Source organism: Lutra lutra, chromosome 8 (assembly GCF_902655055.1).
Source record: "Lutra lutra chromosome 8, mLutLut1.2, whole genome shotgun sequence".
Classification (NCBI taxonomy): Eukaryota; Metazoa; Chordata; class Mammalia; order Carnivora; family Mustelidae; genus Lutra; species Lutra lutra.
This window is the reverse complement of record NC_062285.1, coordinates 26,760,811-26,780,705: the sequence shown is the minus strand read 5'-3', so window position 1 is coordinate 26,780,705 and position 19,895 is coordinate 26,760,811. Positions and strand designations below refer to the sequence as shown.

Here is a 19,895-nt window from a genome sequence, read left to right as displayed (position 1 = left end):
TTATGTTCATGTCATCATCATCTCTTAAAAATCATCATTTTAGCAGCAGCTAAACGTTTCAGGAGAGGTAGCCTGGAGAATGGAAGGCAGGGGATTGACATTCGCTCACTTAACAAACATTTATTGAGCCCAATATGTGTCAGGCAAAATGATGGGGTTGCAAAGATGGAATCACCAACCGGCCTTGGAGGGGCTTACTGCCTGCTGGAGGCGACAGACAGTAAACAGATCAGTTAAAATCCAGTCTTGTCGGCTGTCACCTACTTGAGAGGCGAGAGCTGCCCCCACAACAGAGGTGATGGTGATCTGGCCCTGGACAGGCTATCTTCAAATACTGGCTGCTATGCAGGGAGATGGATGGTTTATCCTTCAAGACCAATTATCTGAAGATGCGATGTGCTGACTATGTTTGAGGTGAGATGAACCACTCAATCTGAAACATAATTTTTCAAATAGAACTTGAAAGATCTGATTCAGACCTTCTGATGTCTAACACTTAGTTAGCATCTTAGAATTATCAGGATTTTTAATCCACCTCTCACCATAGTGGGAAGAGGCCCTGATGGTATTTTACCGTATTTACCATCTGGTACCAAGCGCACCAGCCCAGAGTCAGGAGAGAGGTGGTGCGTCGATCACACAAAGAAGCAGCAAGCATATCGGGGATGCCATGGCAAGTCGTGAGTTTGGGTCCCTTACTCCGTGCTGCATGTGTGACCAGGAGGTGCAGATGATGGAGGTGGGGAGGGGAGAGACCCTAAATTCCAGGAGCAGGTAGGAAATTCTCACAGAGGTGGTCAGAGGACCCAGGGAAAGGACAGACCAGAAGCCAGTGACTCTGCACCCAGCAGTGCAGCATGCACTGGCAAGATCCTGCCAAGGGGTTCCCTCGCTGTGCCCTGAGGGCTCACTCTCTCGCCATCCTCAGCAGTGCTCTGTAAGAGAGTAAGCAGAGGCCAAGGGCACAGGGCAACCGAAGGCCAAACCCCGTGGTGTGGCGGTACCTTTCCAAAATGCCGGGCGTCCCTCTGCAAACCATCACAGCTGCTCACCGATCAGAACATGGGAGACAGCGGGTGGGAGAGGGAGGAAGAAGGAAGCAAGTTGGGAGGGAGGAAGCAAGGACCCCGCAACCAAGAAAAAAAAAAGTCTCAAAGAAAAAAAAAGTCTCAATGCCAAAAGTCAAATTGGAAATCCGCCTGGGTTTCAGAATCATCAGTTAGCGCTGGTGTTAATCACCTCCAAATGGGTTGGCTGCACCCCTCCACGCTTTGGGATGAAATCCATGACTCGTGAGAACTAATTTTAGCTGCTGGAAGTTTCGCTGGGTTTTTCCCAACACAACACTCCCAGCTGTTTGAAGCTCTCCCTGCTCATTACCCCCATCCTCCGCCTGCCCTCCCTTCCACTGTTAGGGAGAGCGAGAATCCTCCAGACATCCTCAAGGTGCTGTCCATCTAGCTAATGCAACGATCAAAAAGTTGGACACCTGCAAGTGAGACCATGGATCATGACGCAACAGCTACAGACACTTCATTTTCCAGCCCAGCCCTTGAAACCTGCTTTACTCCAAACAGAGGATGCTACTCATTTTCATGCTTGGGGAAGTACGGAGTCTCCTTTCCGCCTCCCCCCACCCTCGCCCCTGCCCGACTCCCAGTCTTCAGCTCCAGTTGCGTATAAACTTTCCAAGAAATGTGTTTCCTTTGTCCCCTAGATCTTTCCCTGATCTGCTTACTCATTCTCAGCTTTCAAGGCAGGATCCAAATCTCCGCGGGTGACATGGGACCTTTATCCACTGTATTTTCATCAATCCTGCTTTCCTGAAGTCAGCCTGCACATGGTTTTAATATGCGAACCATTCCTAGTTTCTCCAGCCTGATCTCTTCCAAGTTTGCGTGGAGAAAGTTCTGGAGTGTGCATAATCAAACATATGGTTGCTGAAGTGTTTGGATTACGTCTTGGTAATGATTCGGGTCTCATTGGTCATTCTATTTTATAAATCCAAGTAATATGCTGGAACCTGTTTTGTACACTAAGTGGGTCTTGCAGTTAATGTACAAGAGGTTTATCAGCTTAAAAAGCTTTGCTTTAGTTTATTAAAGTCTGTCCTATTATCCGGAGTAAGACTAGATAAAAGCTCAGATCCTTTCACACAGGCCCCAGACGTCAATAAACACCCACCGGGTGCCAAAACAAAAAGGCAATTGGGGGCTTCCTGGAGTTGTTGCATATCCGGCAGACTCTCATTTCCAAAGGAGAGACACCCAGATTTGATGGGCTTTGTGAATGATTTTCAGAGATTCTTTGGCCTTGGCGTTGGCCTTACGTGGCGTACTTAGTTTGCAATAATATACATAGAGGTTTGTTGTTTTGGTCATTTCTATGGCACCCTGGTCTAATTGCATAAAAATATTTTTTCTTCACAAATATGCCTTTGAATACATGTTCTCAGGAGATCTGGAGCTCTTCCTGGAATCAAGGGCTCCCAGGCTAAATGATTGGAAATACTGGTCTCTAAAGAGTAAAGACAAGCTGGTCTCTGGGACACCTCATATTCACAACATGGTGCACAATGTTAGGATCATAATTTGGTCCTTTCTCGAGCAAGCTTAGAGGTTTAGGTCAGGGTGGATGGGCATTTGTGGACGAGTCTGAGACTTTGCACAAAGTTTAAAAATATAATGCTTTATTTCCATGTTGTGGCCACTGGACTGAATCCCTTGGGGTTTGTCTGCTCCTCTGTCCCCCTCCTGCTGTTCTTCCTGGTGGTGAGCAGGGTCCCACTTGAGTGCTTCAGCTGAAGGACTGGAACGGGATTACAGAGCATGTGACAGCACTTTCCCAGGTTCTGCGTATATCTGTATGTCTCTGCATCCATCTATCCATCAATGTGTGTGTTTTATATGTAATGCACATTATTATATGGTATGTGTTATATATATTATATCTCTCTATAAGGTGGACATTATTATCCTCATTTCACAAAAGAAACTGAGCCTTAAAGAGGATATGTCATTTCCCTAAGGTCACTGAACCTATACTTGTTGGAGCCAAGATTGGAATCTGTGGCTTTGTTTCTCAAAATCCCAGGCTGAGGAAACCATACCAGGAAACCTCTCTGAAAACAGAGTGACAGTCAGCCCTCAGAAGACAACAGCAAACCTTTCCTTGAAAAGTCACATCTCTGTTCTCCTTTAGAGCTCTTTTATCCAGTTAGATTCAACAACAGATTCTGGGTTGCCTTTTTCTGGTGATTTTTCCATTGTCAGTGTGGACTGTTCCACCCAAATGCTTTTTGTATAAAATACTGAAAATAACTGGAGCAAGTAGGTGGTTCAGTCAGTTAAGCATCCGACTCTTGATTTTGGCTGAGGTCACAATCTCGGGGTCATGAGACAGAGCTCTGCTTTGGGCTCCAGGCTGGGTGTAGAGCCCACTGAAGATTCTCTCCCTCTCCATCTGCCCCACCCCTGCCTCACACTTGTGCATGCCCTCTCTCTCTCTCTCTCTCAACTGCCCCCCCCCCCCAAAATACTCTAAAATACTGAAAATAAGTTTGGCACTTAAGCACTTTTCAGGTACTTAGAAAATTCACTTTATGTATGTTATTTGATTTCCCAACTACTCTGGGTTGGTGAGGCACACCTGAACTCCTGCCCAGTCCTGCAGCGTTCCACAGAGTCTTGGCAGAAGGATTTCTATCCTTTACATCCCCTCAAGGCTCCATGTAGGAGCTCAACGAGGCTACTGGATGTGATCGTAATGGAATTTGGTTCAGTATAAAATCAGGTCCATTTTTCTCTCCCATGGACAGACCCAAAGAGTCCCAGATATTCTCCTCCTCCTCTGTGTCTTTCCAGAAGGCAGGCGGGGTTAGAAGTTTAGGTGTTGACTTTCTGAGTGCAAGGACTCAGCTGGTTTTTATTTCTTTAGCAGGTCTTCCAGCCTTGGTCCTGGCTGTGCTTCCTACACCCCATACAAAAACACAGCCCCCTGACTTCAGAGACAGGTCTAGGAAGAGAGCGTGCTTGCATTTCCTTGTCTTTGTCATAACCTAGCTGACCACGGCGCTCGCATTAAAGGTTAATACAACTTGGATCTGCAATTGGATGAGTAAAATTAAAATTCTGTTCTGCCCCTTTGATGTGAGAAAGTTGCCTCGTCTCTTCATGCAGACCCTCATCTGGAAATAGAAGATGGATGTGCTTACGTCATATAAGTAAATGAGCAAACGTGTAAGTGGCACAGCCCAGGGCCAGGCACACAATAAATACTCACCACATGGTGGGTATTGTTATTAAGTTGACAGGACGCACACAGCTTAGTTTCTCCTTTACAGAAAAGTCAGCATCCTCCCTTTGCTATTCACATACGGCCAGACTCTAAACTCTGAGCAGCTAGGACAGACTTCTTCACTATGATAACGAACAGCATTTGGTGCAAATGTCAGTCCTCCATGAGTCTCTGTGGAACTGGGCTGAAGTGGTTTTTGTTTCTCTAAGCCAGAGCCCTGGGCAGATAGATGCATAGGCCTGCCACTTGTTCTAGTTGAGGCCACCCCTTTCATCCCACTGGGACCCACTTTCCCAGCCTCCTAAGTGAGGGGTTGGCCAGTGCCTGAAGAGGACTCCTGGATCCCAGAATAAAATTCTGTGATTCTGTGCAAATCCCTCTCCTAGGCAGAGCCCTTCCTCAGACATATTTCAGCTTCAGGTTTGAGGATTCAGACTGGGTACAGGGAGTACGATCTATGAGTCATGTCATCTCATGGGCCTCTCCTGGTTGGATGGAAAACAGACCAGGGAGATTGATACATGGAGGAAACCGTCAGGGCACAGGGCAGATGTTAGCGCAGAGAACAGTTGTTGACGAATGGTTGTGCTCATTCCACTCCACTTTGGAGGGCATTAGCAGGTTTCACTGCGAAAATAACTGAGAAATTGTAACACCTGAGAAACTTTAGTTAAATTATTTCCCCCAGAGTAAACATCCATTTCAGGGAGTTCAACCCTACTTTGTAAGTCAACTTGACTGTGTGCTGTTGTGCACACAAACACACGCAAGCAATTTTCATGTAGCTATTTCCTGTTTATGAAATAATAGTCAGTTGACAAATATTGATTATTATAGAGTGCTGATGAAAGATACAAAGGAAATGCAATATATGACAACCTCTCCCTCATGCAAGAACCCACAGTCAACGTGGGAAGACACATAGAATAACCATGAAGTAATCCTTTTTAAATTTTTTGAGAGGACCCAAGAAGGAGATGGGATTGAGGTAGAGTGTGAAGAACGGAAAGTGTTCAGAGAGGGGTTGAGTGCGTTTGAGGGGGTGGGTGGCAGTCCCTAAAACACTGAGATGTTGACGGGCTCATTCATCCAGCAGATTTTTGCTGAGCACATCCTGGGCTGGGTGCTGGGGATGGTGAAGATGAATAAGGCCTGTCCCCCCACTTAGGGAGCTCAGACTGTAACAGGAGATGGTGGGACACAGATATCAAACCACATATGTGCCATCTTGGCCATGCCTAAGAGGCTGGGGAGCTCAGAGGAAGAGGCATCATGGGTTAAGGGCCAGGCACGTGGGGCCCTAGGAGCAAAGAGGAGCCTCAGTGGTGGACATGGGAGGAAGAGCATTCCAGGCATAAGGAACAGTGTATGGAAGGGAATACTCTCAAATCAGAACGAAATACTGTGGCTTCCTGTGACCACCTTCCCATTATCTCTCCTGTCTACTTTTCTATTTCCTGTTTATTTTTTCAGTTTCCTGTTCATTCTGGAGCTCAGTGTTAAGTGTCTGCCCTCCCCCTTCCCCCTACATAGAATGTGAAAGCCATGAGAGTAGGACTCACGGTCTCCTTCCACACTAGATCCCCAGGCCTGGGACACAGTCAAAGCCCAGTTAGCATCTGGGGACCCCCAAGGAGGACTACCTGATGGGTGGTTTTTCGTCCTCTGAACTCAGTGGGAACCTGAAGGGACCACTCAGGGAAGGTACGTGTGACTTCGGGAGGAGTAGGAACAGCTGCCACAGGCCTGTGCTCACATCCAGGGCAGAAGGCATGAAAGCCAGCCAGCTAAGAGTTGATGGAAACCCAACAGGGGAAAGTCAAGTGCATTCCCCACAAAGAGGGACCATTTGTGTTCACACTAAGTGCTTGCTGGCCCATGCAAAGAAATAAGCCGCTGTTCTTACAGAGCTGTCCAGTCTATGCCATACTTTGGGTAGTCTGAATCCTGGTACCCCAGACCCATACACATGTGCCATTCATGAACCTGTTAGCTATGTGTATGTTTCTTTGGAGAAATCCAAAAAACAAGAGAAAGTGTTGGTGGGAATGTGGGAGAAAGGGAACTCTCACACACTGTTGGGGGAATGCAAAAATGGCACAGCCACTGTGGAAAACAAAATGGAGGTGCCTCAAAAAATTAGAAATAGGAGTGCCTGGGTGGCTCAGTCAGTTAAGTGACTGGCTCTTGATTTTGGCTCAGGTCATGATCTCAGGGTCATGGAATTTAGCCTCACATTGAGTGCTCAGTGCTGAGAGTCTCTCCCTCTCCCTGCCCCTTCCCTCCCCTCCCCACCCTCCCTCCCCTCTCTCTCTCAAATAAACCTTAAAAAAATTAGAACTTATTATATGATCCAGCAATCCCAGTTCTAGGCATATATCCAAAAGAATTGAAATAAGTATCTCAAAGAGCTATTAGCACACCCATGTTCATCGCAGCATTATTCACAGTACTGAGGACGTGGTGACAATGTAAATGTCCATTGATAGATGAATGGATAAAGAAAATGTGGTCTACACATATGATGGAATATTGGATGAACCTTTAGGACATCAGACTAAGTGAAGTAAATCAGTCACAGGAAGACCAATGCTGCATGATTCTGCTTACATGAAGTATCTAAAATAGTCAAATTCATAGAATCAGAGACTGGAATGGTGGTTGACAGGGGCTGGAGGGAGGGGGAAATGGGGAAGCAACAGGCATAACACTTCAGTTATGCCAAATGAGTAAGCTCTAGAGATGGGCTGTATGATATTGTGCCTGGGGTCAACAGTACTATACTAGACACTTAGAATTTGTTAAAACGGTTGATCTCATGTTAAGACTTTTTTTTTTTTAACCATAATAACATTTTTTAAAGGTTTTATGTTTTTAAGAGAGAGAAAGAGCATGAGGGTGGGGAGTGGCAGAGGGAGAGGGACAAGCAGACTCCCTGCTGAGTGCAGAGCCAGAAGTGGGTTCAATCCCAGAACCCTGAGACCATGACCTGAGCAGAAGTCAGATGCTTAACAAACTGAGACACCCAGGTGCCCCCTTAATAAGTCAAGCTAATTAACATATAATCTGACATTGTTACTGTATTTTCTTGTTTTGAGAGCACCTGAGAGCTACTGTCTTAACCAATGTCTAGTGTTCAGTACAGTATTATTAACTATAGTTCTACACTGTACCTGTGATCCTGTTAGCAGGCATCTGTTTTCAGAGGGACACAGATACGTGGCCAAAGGCAAACAAGCAAGAAGAATATATGTAGCATAATTACCCCCAGTAAACTTGCAGAGCCTCTCAGCAGGAGCTCTTAATCTACTAGAGTATTTCAGTTTCCAAGAAAACTTGCACACTGCTGAATCAGCCATGGTTGGCCGTTGTCGATTTTTATATTCATTTATATGAAAAGCCTTCTCCTTCATGAAAACTCTTCTCCTTTATGAGATGTGTCCACACCCAACAGAGACACTTTAGATCATCCAAACCACATTGCATTCTCTCTACAAAGATAGGCTGGGTTGCTCCCAACACTGGGCCTTACACATTGAGTTCTTCTGGAATGTCTATCAACAATGCAGGGCATACTGCCTCCTGGTGGGAGTATTATACAGGAGGGTAGGTGGGATCTCTCAGGGCTCCCTGGGCTGGGCTAGTGGTGGGCTCTCCTATACCATAGATCCTTGTCTCTATTTCAGAGCCTAGCCAGGGGGCTTCACAGCCATCGGTGAAGCCTCTTCTTCAAGAGTATGTTTGTTCATCCAAGAATTTACTCACCATCTGCTATGGGCAGACCTTGGGCCTGGCCACTGAGAATTTAGAGATGAGATTAAGATCTAAGACATGGTCCTGCCTTATCTTAGGTAGGACCTAAGACATTGACCTGCCTTAAGGACCTGCCTTAAGGAGCTCAAGAACAGCTCACAGTAGCAAGTAGTAAGTGTCACTGGGAAGTTCTGCCCACTGCCCTGGGGAGCACAGAGCAGAGCACCTACCGTACTTGGTAGAAAGGGGCTGGGTCTTCCTAGTAACACTCCAACTGGTCTTCAAGGGTGTGCCAGAGGCGAGTGGTGGGGGAAGGGCAGCCCAGGTCAAGTATATACGTTTACCTTGGTCCAGAAATAAAAAGTGCCCAGTGGGGAGTGAACTCTGAGCACCTTAGCCTACAAGACCCGGAATGTGGGAAATGGGGTTGGAAAAGTAGGGTCCAATCACCGAGTTCTATTTAACAGATGAAGGGGCAGGTGGGCAAGCTAAATGACCTACAGAGAGCATTCAAAGTCAAGACTGAGGTTCAATTCTCAAGCCTCCTTCCCTTGAGTGAATAAGCAAAATAGTCAAGAACACAAACCTGAAATCAGATGGATGGGCCTTGAGTCCTGACTTTGCTCCATATGTTTTCTTTGCCTTCAAAATAAGAATTGGAGAAGGGACTGTGACCCCGAGCTTCATAGCAGCTGAGCCATAAACACCCCTAGACCCAAGGTAGTGAAGGGAAGCAGGGAGCAGTTAGCACAATCCAAAGACGAGTTCCTGGGAGGGTCTCTCCCTAGAGGGGCAGTGGGGTAGAGCCAGCCTGCGTATACCCTGGCCCTGATAGCCCCCTTCCTTTACCATCTCCACTGGGGACCCCACTGGCCAACCCCTGCCAGAGGGCATGGAGTTTACCCCTCATTCAGGTATCCCTGCAGGTCAATCTCCCAGGACACAGAATGAGTGGAAATTGGCTCTAAAGGATGAACAGAAGGTGTTGGGAACACCCACCTCCTGGGGGAGTGGAGTTTTAGTGAGATAATATCGCAAAGCTCTTAGTGCATTTTTGACCCAAAACAAGTGCTCGGTCAAGGCTAAACTAGAATCTAGCAGTACATCTGCGAGAGTGTGCTACAGGGAGATAAGATGACAAAGTGGGAAAGCCTGAAGGTATAAGGGTTCTCCTTGGATGACCATCCCAAGGCTGGGATGGAGGCTATCCATGAGCCCTGGGGATGTGTTGCCTATAATTGGGCGTAACCCTCACTTGTTAGGTTGGCTAGTTGAGTTGTTGTTCTGAACCACAGACTTTTAGATCTAGAACAGTTGAGAATGGCTTTATCACCTTTGAGTATGCTTGGTGAGATCATTTGTACATTATTTAAGTGGTTTGATATGTAAAATAAGAACATAGAGTTTCCACGTGATAAATAGCTCAAAGTTGTTTGTTTTCCTACTCATGGAATAGCCTGTCTAGGGAGCTCTGTGAAATTTCTAGATCCCGGGAAGATTCTGCGTCTTTTAATTGTCTTTCTCTTATTTTCCAATCCTCATTTTAAAATCCTCTTTCCTAACGTTAACTTAATATCCAGCCTAGATCCATGTCCTTTTCTCCCGTCCTCCATGTCGCTGCATGAACAGTATTCTATCCCCCTTCCAGCAGAGCTGAAAAACCAGAAGAAATTGGGATATACATTAAGAAAATTGGCACAAGAAGAATACATCTTTCTTGGAATTTCCTTAAAGATTTTTTTCCCCTTGAAAAGAAAGCCAAACTGTAAAATAAAACACATTCAGTTGTTAATAAACAAAAACCTCACATATCTAAAATTTAGTTATTTTCCAAGACGAACTAACATTTTGCTCTGTCTGCTTTTCCTAATATGCACATTTCATTGAGCCCAAATCCTCATTATGGGAAACATTTACATATCTATCTCCTGGCTCCAGGGTTTCCTGGGCAGTAAAATGTGCCCTCAGTGGTTTCAGAAGCACTGGGCTCATATTCATCTTGCCAAAAGCAGCAAATCTTTAAAAAATGAAATTTTCCAGGCATTTAGCCCCTAAACCAACCTTGTGGGAATAGATGATTTTGAATCTTATCGGCCCGCACAATGTCTCATAGCCCTTAAAAATGTCATCAGCCTTCTCCCTGGGCAGTGTGACCGGTGACGCCAAGTGTCACAGCAGGAGCAGCTGAAGAATGAATGTGCCAAGTCTGCGTTTTGAACCTTTATTGGGTTTCTTATTTGCCAGCCGCCTCATCCTTCACAGGCCTGTGGATTCCCGTTCATGTTTTCTCATTCAACAGGTCTCTAGGCTGGAGCTGTGTTTAGAACAAAGTTTGGCAATCTGGGGAGATTCAGAGCTCTTTTGGGGGCAGAACTCCCATGGCGGGGCTGTCCTCTGGGCTACTGTGGGCCCAGAATCATGTTCTACATGATGCAGCTTTGCACCAGGTCTTGCAGAAAAATGCAGGCTTGCCTCTGCTCTGCCCATCCCTTAGAGCTACAGCCTAAATCCTACCCCTTCTCGGATGCCCTGCCCCACGGGGGCCTCAGCATGTACTAGCTCCCTCCCAAGGTTTCATAGCCATGCAAACAAACTGAAAGAGGGGATCATAGAGCCACAGTGTGTTCAGGCCAGAAAGAATATTAGCAATTTCCTAGTGTGGCCTCCTCGTTCAAATGAGGAAATCTTGGTCCGGAACATGCACCAGTGACCTACAAAGGGTACAGGTGACATCAGAGCAGAAAGCAGAAATGAAGTGAGAACCCAGAGTCTTGTGAAATAAATTGTATTGGGGGCATTTAAGGAAAATTTCTCCTCCCATTACGTTGGTCAGATGGCTGTCCATACCCCTAGAACTCCCATGTTACTTGCACCAGCGTTGCAATACAATTTTCCAAAAATTGACCTTGAAAGGGTTCACTGGCAAAGGGGTGATAGTATTATGATACGTGTTCTGCTTTTATATTTATTGTATATTAATGGCCCAAACTGTAACCGACCTAACACCCAATTTGGGCGTGGTTGGTTGATAATGTGTATTTTAGGGCAACTTGTAGCAACTTTGGTTACCAACCCATCCACTGTTGGGGACAACATTACAGATGATAAGGTCAATAGTTTGTACACACAGAAGGTGTAGGGGTCGGTTTGGAAGTGTATGGGATCTTATCAATAACGTGGAAAGAAAGGTGGGCTTGGGTTTGTGTTTGCTTTAGGTCATCTCCTTTTTGCGATTTATCTAATCACAGCTTTAGTTTTGTGCCACCTCTGCCCCTAGGAGGCGTGATTTCTTTGCTCAGGTTGTATCTGCAATACACACAGTGCAGTTTTCTCCCCTTGGTGAAGACAGCTCTTCCCTTCCAGGCCGAATGTCCAGTGACCACAGCAGATAGACAGCCGTTACAGATCCTCACACTGTCTTGTCTTCCAGGCTCTGTGGCTACCCTCCTTTTTATGATGAAAATGATTCCAAGCTCTTCGAACAGATCCTCAAGGCAGAATATGAGTTCGACTCCCCCTACTGGGATGACATCTCCGACTCTGGTAGGTCTCTTGGCTCCCCAGGGTCAGGACCCTCATATCCAGACCTCTTGACCTTGACTGACCTGGGGGTTTCAGGGTGGTCCTGAGGCTCCCAAGGAAGTTCCTTGAGCTACGTACTTGGACTTGACTTGCAAAGCAGAAGGCAGGTTTGGGACATCTGACCAGAGCCACACTGAGGGACAGGACTGACCCCTCCACTGTTCTTAGCCATGCCCTGATCTGGGGGCTCCAGGACTGAAACAATGTTGGCTAACATTTATTTAGCTCTTACTGTGTGCCTACCACCATAAGGTCTGCACACATGCTAATTCACTCAGTCCTCAGGACAACCTATTAGATGGCTGTTACTAGTATTGCTACTAGACAGGTAAGGAAACTGAGGCCCCCTCAGTGTGTGATATACCTTGACAGAAGCCACACAGCTAGTAAGTGGCCGAGCTGGGATTTGAACCCAGACCCTCACTCCAGCACCCACATCTCAACTACTTACTGTGCCACACTGAAACGTCCCCAGAAACATTCACCATTTCCTCCTCAGGGATAAAGGTCAAAACCAAGGCTCAGGTAGACTGACAAGTCCTTGAGCCTCAAAATCTGGATGTTAACAACAGTCCTCCCTACCAGAGAGGATCAAGTAAAATAATAAACGGGGCAGAGTCCTGCCCCTCCCGGTGAGCTGTTTAAATACCGCATTTTGTTATCTGTTATTTTCTCCTCACTGGAGACAACTTGCTTTATTCCTCCGTCTTCCAGAACCTGACACCTGAGTACAGTTGTCCAAGCCTTGCAGGGAAAAGTGGCATGGGGAATATTTTATTTCCTAGGTCAGGAGGACACCGCCTTCTCCTCTAAGAGCCCAGTCCTGTGGGCAGAGAGCTGCTGGGCACTGTGAAGCCATGGGTCTCTGGCCTGGCACACAGGTGTCGCCCTCTGGTTCTGTGACCCAGTTGCTCATGTTCTCAGGGTCCCGCTTCCAGGTCTTACCCCGTCTGGGCCTCCTAGTGCTCCCCACCCCCACCACTGGGGCATATCTTGTTGCATCTTGACTTCCCACTCATCACCGGTGGCTGAGTGGGCTGTGGGGGGCTTCTTGAGGCTGTGTCTCCACAGAGCCTGCCCAGGACCTGGTGGCCTTAGCAGAAGTTAAGGGGATTTTGGTGACTCAGCAGTGTCTAACACGCAGAGAGGATATCAACAAAGCAGCTTCTTAAGGCATCCGTGAGCTCAGCGAGAGGCACATGGTGACGAAGATGTTTGATCTCTGAACCAAAGATGTCACTAACTGCCAAGGGAAGGGCGTTGAGCTGGGCAGCCAGGGTCCTAGGCCTGGCATGGCTTCCTCCCCATTCACTGTCCCCTCTCATGGTGCCAGGTCTCGGCTTCCCTTTCTCCCAAATGCCAGTTCCCACCCACCTTTTGTGTTCAAAGTGCCATAGGGTCAGTGGTGAGGCTGAGCTGTTTTTCATGCTCCATGCCCTTTTCCAAAGACCCAGCAGCATCCAGTTGTCACACGTCCAGCCACACCCTGATTCCCCTGTGCTTTCTTTCTAAACAGCAAAAGACTTCATCCGGAACCTGATGGAGAAAGATCCAAATAAAAGATACACTTGTGAGCAAGCCGCTCGGCACCCATGGTAAGAAAAGTCACCCATGAGGAAGAGCGCACTGACACCTTCGCAAATTGAACCTCCTCTCAGCTGTTTGTAACTGGGGAAGGATTCTGACCATTGGCTTTCATCCCGTCCCCAAGGCTACACTTGAATTCTTCTCTTCCCTCGGGACACAGCCTCCTGAATGCACAGATGACAAGTTCAGTGTGCAAAAGATGGCTATAGGCTTTTCATTCTACAGGAAGTATGTTGGGATCATTTTTATTGAAGGTAATTCTCCAGGGAGGCATGAAGATGGGAGTTTTAGTCCTTGAGCTTACCGTTCAATAAGTAAGTGAAGTGAGTGAAAAGAATATATTCTTTTCCTTTTAAAATGCTTTTGGGGACACCTGGGTGGCTCAGTCAGTTAAGCATCTGACTCTTAATCTTGGTTCAGGTTGTGATCTCAGGGTCATGAATTCAAGACCCGAGCTGGGCTCCAGCCTACTTAAAAAAAAGAGAGAGAAGGAAAAAAGAAAGAAAATGTTATTCAAGTTCATGTGTCTTCAACCCCAGAGGCATTCCCTGATAGTTCGTGACATTCTATACTACATTTTCAGCAGTGCCCTTGAAGCCCCCTTGTTTTGAGCCACTTACTAAGCTTGAACCCAACTGTGCCAACCAGGCGCCCCCCAATTTTCTTATCTTTAAAATGAGAACAAGGATACCTACTTTACAAGCTGATGTAAGAAATCATGGAGATCATACCTGTTAAGGGTTTTTAGCACAGGTCTGGGACATAGGAAATGCTTCGTTAGGCTCGCATTAAACCACCAGGAGCATCCATTTGGGAACAAAGACCAGGAACCGTAGAACATGTGGTATGATGGCAATAAACAGCCTTTGACTGAAGGAGAAATGCCCTGAAAAAGCACTCTAGGAAACTGCCCCATGTTTGTTCCACCACCACCTGTAGCATTTCCTCCCGAGCGTCACATGCTGGTTGGTCTTCCAAAGGGCACCTACTCAGGGGAGTGCCGTAAGCTGGTTTCATTGAAGTCCCCGACTTCATGATTTTTTTGACTTTACCATGGTCCCAAAATTATACCCATTCAGTAGCAACTGTACTTCCGGTTTTAAATTGTGACCTTGTCTTGGGCTAGCTGCATCAGGGATGATCTTCTCATGAGGTCGGGTGCTGGCAGCCACAGTGCCCATCAGCCACACAATCAACTACGGTTGACATCCAATTGCTGACACCCATTCTGTCCCTGTACAGCCCTTCTGTTCTTTACCTTCAGTGCCATATTTAGGAAATTCCATGAACTACTCAACACTTGATCATACAAGGAGCTTTGTGTTAGATGATTTTGCCCAACTGTAGGCTACCATGGATGTTCTGAGCACGGTTAGGGTGGACGAGGCTAAGCTATGTTTGGCAGGTTTGGTGTATTGAATGCATTTTCGACGTATGATAGTTTCCACTTACGATGGGTTTATTGGGACAGAACTCCATTGTAAGTCGAGGAAGAGTTGTATTTTAATCTATGACCACAGCTGTCACTTACAGAGCACTAATTATTTTAGATTCTGTTCTAATTGTGTTAAAACATCATCTTATGTTTTTTCTTTATAATAACCCTGTGAGGTAGGTTTTGTCTCCATTTCAGAAATAAGAAAATCGATTTAGAAAGAAAGTAACTTAGCCGGAGCCAAGACTGCAGAAGCACTACGTGATGGTAAAGCCATACTTGTTTCTGGCCAGAACTGATTCCAAAATAAATGTTCTTCGGAACCACCCTGTAAGAAGTAAAAGGAAGACAGGAATGGCTGAAGGGGAGGGAAAGATACTTCCAAATAAGGAGGCTGATTTGGTCTTATATATGTATGTATTTTAAGATTTTGTTTATTTACTTGACAGAGGGAGAGAGACAGTGAGAGAGAGAGGGAACAGAAGCAGGGGGGAGCAGGAGAGGGAGAAACAGGCTTTCTGCTGAGCAGGGAGCCCGATGCAGGGCTCGATCCCAGGACTCTGGGATTGTGACCTGAGCCAAAGGCAGTTGCTTAGCAACTGAGCTACCCAGGCGCCCAGTCATATATATTTTAAATAAATTTAAAATAAATGATACTTTATTTTGTAACAAGTTACATTGGACAATAGGTCAAAGTATGTGATGATAAAGTTAGTGAAGCTTTTCTTACTTTACCAGCAATTGGCCTTCAGAGCCGTAGGAGACCTTGACTTCTTCGGGTTTTGTTGAGTTGTGGTTGACGCACACTGTGTAAGTTTAAGGTGTAGAGCTACATGGCTTCACCTGTGTATATATTGCAAAATGATTCCTGCAGGAAGTGTAATTAACATCCACCCCCTTCTGTAGGTAGTGGAAACAGTTGTTTCCTTGGGGTGGACCTTTAAGGATTTACTCTGCAGCAGCTTCCAGATATATGTTAGAGCAGTGTGGACCATCCTGTTGGACTTTACATCCCAGCACGTATTTATCTTCTATGAGACTAAATGTATGAGACTGTGGGGGTGATCTAACAGAGGAGGAAAGTGACCTCTAAGGAAGGGAAGCAACTTACTTTCTTGGACGTGTTCACGCATCCAGCCTCGCTCTGTGGGAGACAGGAAGCATGCCAGCTGAAACCTAGTCTCTGCTTCACCAAACATTTTTGAAAAACCAAAGAAGGGAGGTCATTTCCCTGAGGGGCCTGGCAGAGGACTTCCCAGAGGGGGTGAGCCCCACACCGTGAGGCCGTCACCAGGCTGTCAGGGGAGGAGAGGAGTTCTTGGCAGGGCGAGCAGCCTGGGCCACGATGAGGGCCTAAACTGCGTCTCTATCCTGGAGCCACAGCACTCAGTATTGCTGGGGGCAGGGGAGTGGACACAGGAGCAAGGCAGGAGGGGACTGGAAAGGAAGGCATGACAAGCGGATTCTGGCGCGAGCTCAGGGTAGTACAAGCTTTGAGTCCCGTTCCCTGTTTCACCCTTTGTTACTGCGTGGGCGACCTCCTGAGCCCTGGGGCCCCTGTGCCGAACTGAGATCATAAATAATGGCAGTCTTTATCCTATAGGGCTTTTCCAGGGATGGAATGAGACATTACATACAAATAAGAAGAGGACCCAGTACCTAATACATCTTCTCCCATCTGTACAAGTTGCCATTAATTTATTGTCATACTAAGCAATTTGTACTTTTTCCCTTCGGACATTGGGGGCCCCTGACAGGTTTTAAGCGGGTGATTTGATTTGCATCTCAGAAAGCTTAGCCTGTTGCAGGATGGAAGGATGGAGACGAATTGCTGGTGCTGGGCCAAGGGAGGCTGGCAGGGAGGTATAGACTGGAGGGGAGGCTGGCCCAGAGAAGGGGGAGGGGGCCTGCCTGGAGCCATAAGGATGGGGCAGATGGAGAGTACAAGGCACACGCCAGGGGCAGGGGCCACAGCTTGGGGCAGGGCACTGGTGGGACAGGGGGCCCTGAGGTTATGGCCAGGGTTCCAGCTGAAAGGACGGACCGGTCAGATGCCTCCACTGAGAGGAACAGGGGGGAGGGTCCGGAGTGAGTCTAGAGACAAGGAAAGAGATCAGGCTGGAGACCGAGACTTCTGGGTCATTTGCCTGGGCCCCCTTGGGATTCAGTAGCTTGTGAGGTGCACAGATTGATGCCTCTTTACTCCAGAGCTGGGTTTCTGCTAGTGCTGTATCATTGCTCCTGTGCATGTCCCCAGTTCCTCCTGGAATATTAGTCAAATATTAGAAAATGGTAAAAATGAAGGCATTTGACTCAAACATCATTGAAATGCGCCCCCCCCCCCCCACCGTCTGTATTTCTGATATCCTTGTTTCTTTTATGTAAAAGTTCCTGGGCAAAGAGCACAGGTTCAACAGAGAGCTGGCCGAGAGTGCAGTCATGATTCCAGGGAAGGATGGCTTTCTCCACACCCCATTCTGGAAGCTGTGTTCTTGGCACATGGATTCTAGCCGGAGAACATATCTCTTCTTCTGCATTTGCTCTTCCAACTTAATCAAGGCCCCTTGGCACCAGAAGGGCCTCTGGCAGTCACAGACACCATCCCTTGGCCCCAAACACCCACTTGGGACAGGACAGGGCTCCTTTCAGAGCTGTGTGTGTGTCAAGGGCACTCAGCTTCTCTTGCCAGATTTTTGGGTGCCTATGTCACTTGAGGCTTTGCCTTTTCGTGGCGGTGCATGGTTAAGGAGGCTCCAGCCGCTGGCCACTGGCCAAGGGGGAGGGACTGGTAGGGGACCAGATGGGAACCCATCCCTCCTTACAGGGAAGCACCTCAATAGGGTTTGTTTGTCTGCTTCAGGTTGTTCTGGACCTCCCTCTCTAGTTACATCAACATGGAAACCAAAGTGATGATTCCTGGGCATCCATACCCCAGGTGACACTTGGCAGTGGGCCCCCTACCCCAGGGGGCACATCATGTGTTGGCCAGGCCGGGGAGCACCTGCATCCCTCCCCTCTTCTGGGCTCCAGTCCACAAGCTGTGGTTGACCCTTAGGAAGCAGGAAGCAGCCCAGGGCTCTGGGAAACCCCTGTCTGGGGTATACACAGGCATCACCAAGACTGTCTTAAGCAAGTGACTAGAAAAATGCAAAATCAGAGCTGTGGAATTACAGCAGATGAGGTATGGAGCACAAAACCCAGAAGGCAGGAAGAGATGAGTTTGATGATTTGTGTGTGGAGAAGGAGTGCCAGACAGACCTCGTGAAGGGTCATTTACATGAATGCTATCTGCGTTGTTAGCATGGGGTTAAAACTGGAAACCAAAGTGTGGCTCCTGGATGGCTCAGTCGGTAGAACGTGCAACTCTTGATCTTGTGTTGTGAGTTCAAGCCCCTTATTGGGTATAAAGATTAAAAATAAACTATTAAAAAAAACTGGAAAGCAAAAGAAACATGAATGAAATGTGGGTGTCCATAGCTTTATATGTGTGTGCGTATACGGATTTATAAGGAAATTCTCCTGGGTCGGAGGCATTGTTCAGTTCCTAGGACCATCGAGGTACAACCAGAGCCTCTTCTGATCCTAACATTCCATGCCTCCAGAGTCATTGATGAATAACGCTGAAGGTTGTAGCACTGAGCATGGCGAGAGTCATATGTCGTCATTGTGAACCCCCTGGCTCATGATCGGAGTAGGCATTTCCATGTTGGGGTCCATTTGAGGAAGACTGTGTGCTGTCATGGGCCAACGTCCCCAAGGAGAGGACCTTATGGGAGCCTCTGGGCCACATCTGCCCTCCTGGGTCTTACTCAGCCACAGCATGCCCCAAGACAGAGGGAAGTGAGCCCTGAACATTCCTGAAATAATTAGAAGTTTGCATTTTCCTTACATCTCAGCCCATGCTAACCCACAGAGAAGGGAGCCTCCCTGACCCCATTGCTGGTCTGTTTGGTTTGGAGCACGGCTCTGCCCTGTGGCGGTCCTCAGCCTAAGACACCCCGTACTCCCACCCCTTCTGCCTGCTCGTTTCCAAGAAAGCGCTGGCCACCGATAAGTTGGAATTGGCCCCCTTTTCTGAAGACATAGTTTTTTTTTTTTTTTTAAAGATTTTACTTATTTATTTGCGCATGCGAGAGAATGGGATTGGGGCAGGGAGGAGCAGAGGGAAAGGGAGAAGCAGGCACCCTGCTGAGTAGGGAGCCCAATGCGGGGCTCAATCCCAGGACCCCAGGATCCTGACTTGAGCCAAAGGCAGACACCCAGCTGACTGAGCCACCCAGGAGCCCTGAGGATGTAGCTTTTAAAAATGGGGCAGGAGGGATGCCTGGGTGGCTCAGTGGGCTAATGCATCTGCCTTCAGCTCAGGTCATGTTCTCAGGGTCCTGGGATCGAGCCCCACATCAGGCTCTCTGCTCAGCAGGGAGCCTGCTTCCTCCTCTCTCTCTGCCTGCCTCTCTGCCTACTTGTGATCTCTCTCTCTCTCTCACTCACTCTCTGTCAAATAAATAATAAAATCTTAAAAAAAAAATAAAAACGGGACAGGAGGAAACAGTCACATGAATTATCTAGAAGGAGAAGCTTAATAAAGATGTCCGCCGTCCCCTAACCTTGTTCCTCTTGTTTCGGATGGATTTGCCCGCTATTCTGTTTCACTGGTGGGGGGGGGGGGGGGGGGCAGGAGGCAACTGGCAGTTGTTGGAAATGGAAGCCTGATTCTCTTGAGTTCATTTCAGAGTGTCGCCTTTGCTAAGTCTTTCCAGCTCTGCTGGGAAAAAGACAGAGTCTATGCTAGGAGGGGCGGGGGTCACTCATAGCTGGGAATAATCGGACTGTATTCCAGACTTAGGCCCAGCCTGGCACAGACTAAGGGTCCAATCCTGCAGCCATGCTTTCAATTCTAAAGTGAAAGGCTGGGTGGGTAGGGACATATCTTTTTACTCAGGGAGGATTTCTTGTTTGAATAAGCCCTAAGCTTGTTCCCCTCATGTCCTGAAATGGTCGGACATCACAGTGGGTGGCGTCCGGGCTGTTTTGGGTCCAGGGCCATCTGGGTCTGGGAGATGACAGGTTTCCTCACTAACCAGCCACCTTCCAGCCAGAAAGGATGGTCAGTGTTCCTGGCATCTATATGCCCCTGAACCTCTAAAATGCAAAAGATTATTTCATAGGTATCAGATGCCAAGCTAGAATGTAATAGTTGTTAAATGAAAGGGAAGAAATGAAAGGTTCTAAGTGCAGAAGT

General features: G+C 47.4%; 1 protein-coding gene across 2 annotated transcripts in view; it reads left to right on the top strand.

Moving 5' to 3' along the window:
* Positions 1 to 19,895, top strand: part of CAMK1D (calcium/calmodulin dependent protein kinase ID) — a 431,780-nt gene that overhangs the window by 402,871 nt on the left and 9,014 nt on the right. For both annotated transcript variants that reach the window (XM_047741034.1, XM_047741035.1), the window contains exons 7-8: positions 11,480 to 11,592; positions 13,148 to 13,226. In XM_047741034.1, coding sequence (XP_047596990.1) covers positions 11,480 to 11,592; positions 13,148 to 13,226 — 192 coding nt within the window. The remainder of the gene's footprint in view (positions 1 to 11,479; positions 11,593 to 13,147; positions 13,227 to 19,895) is intronic.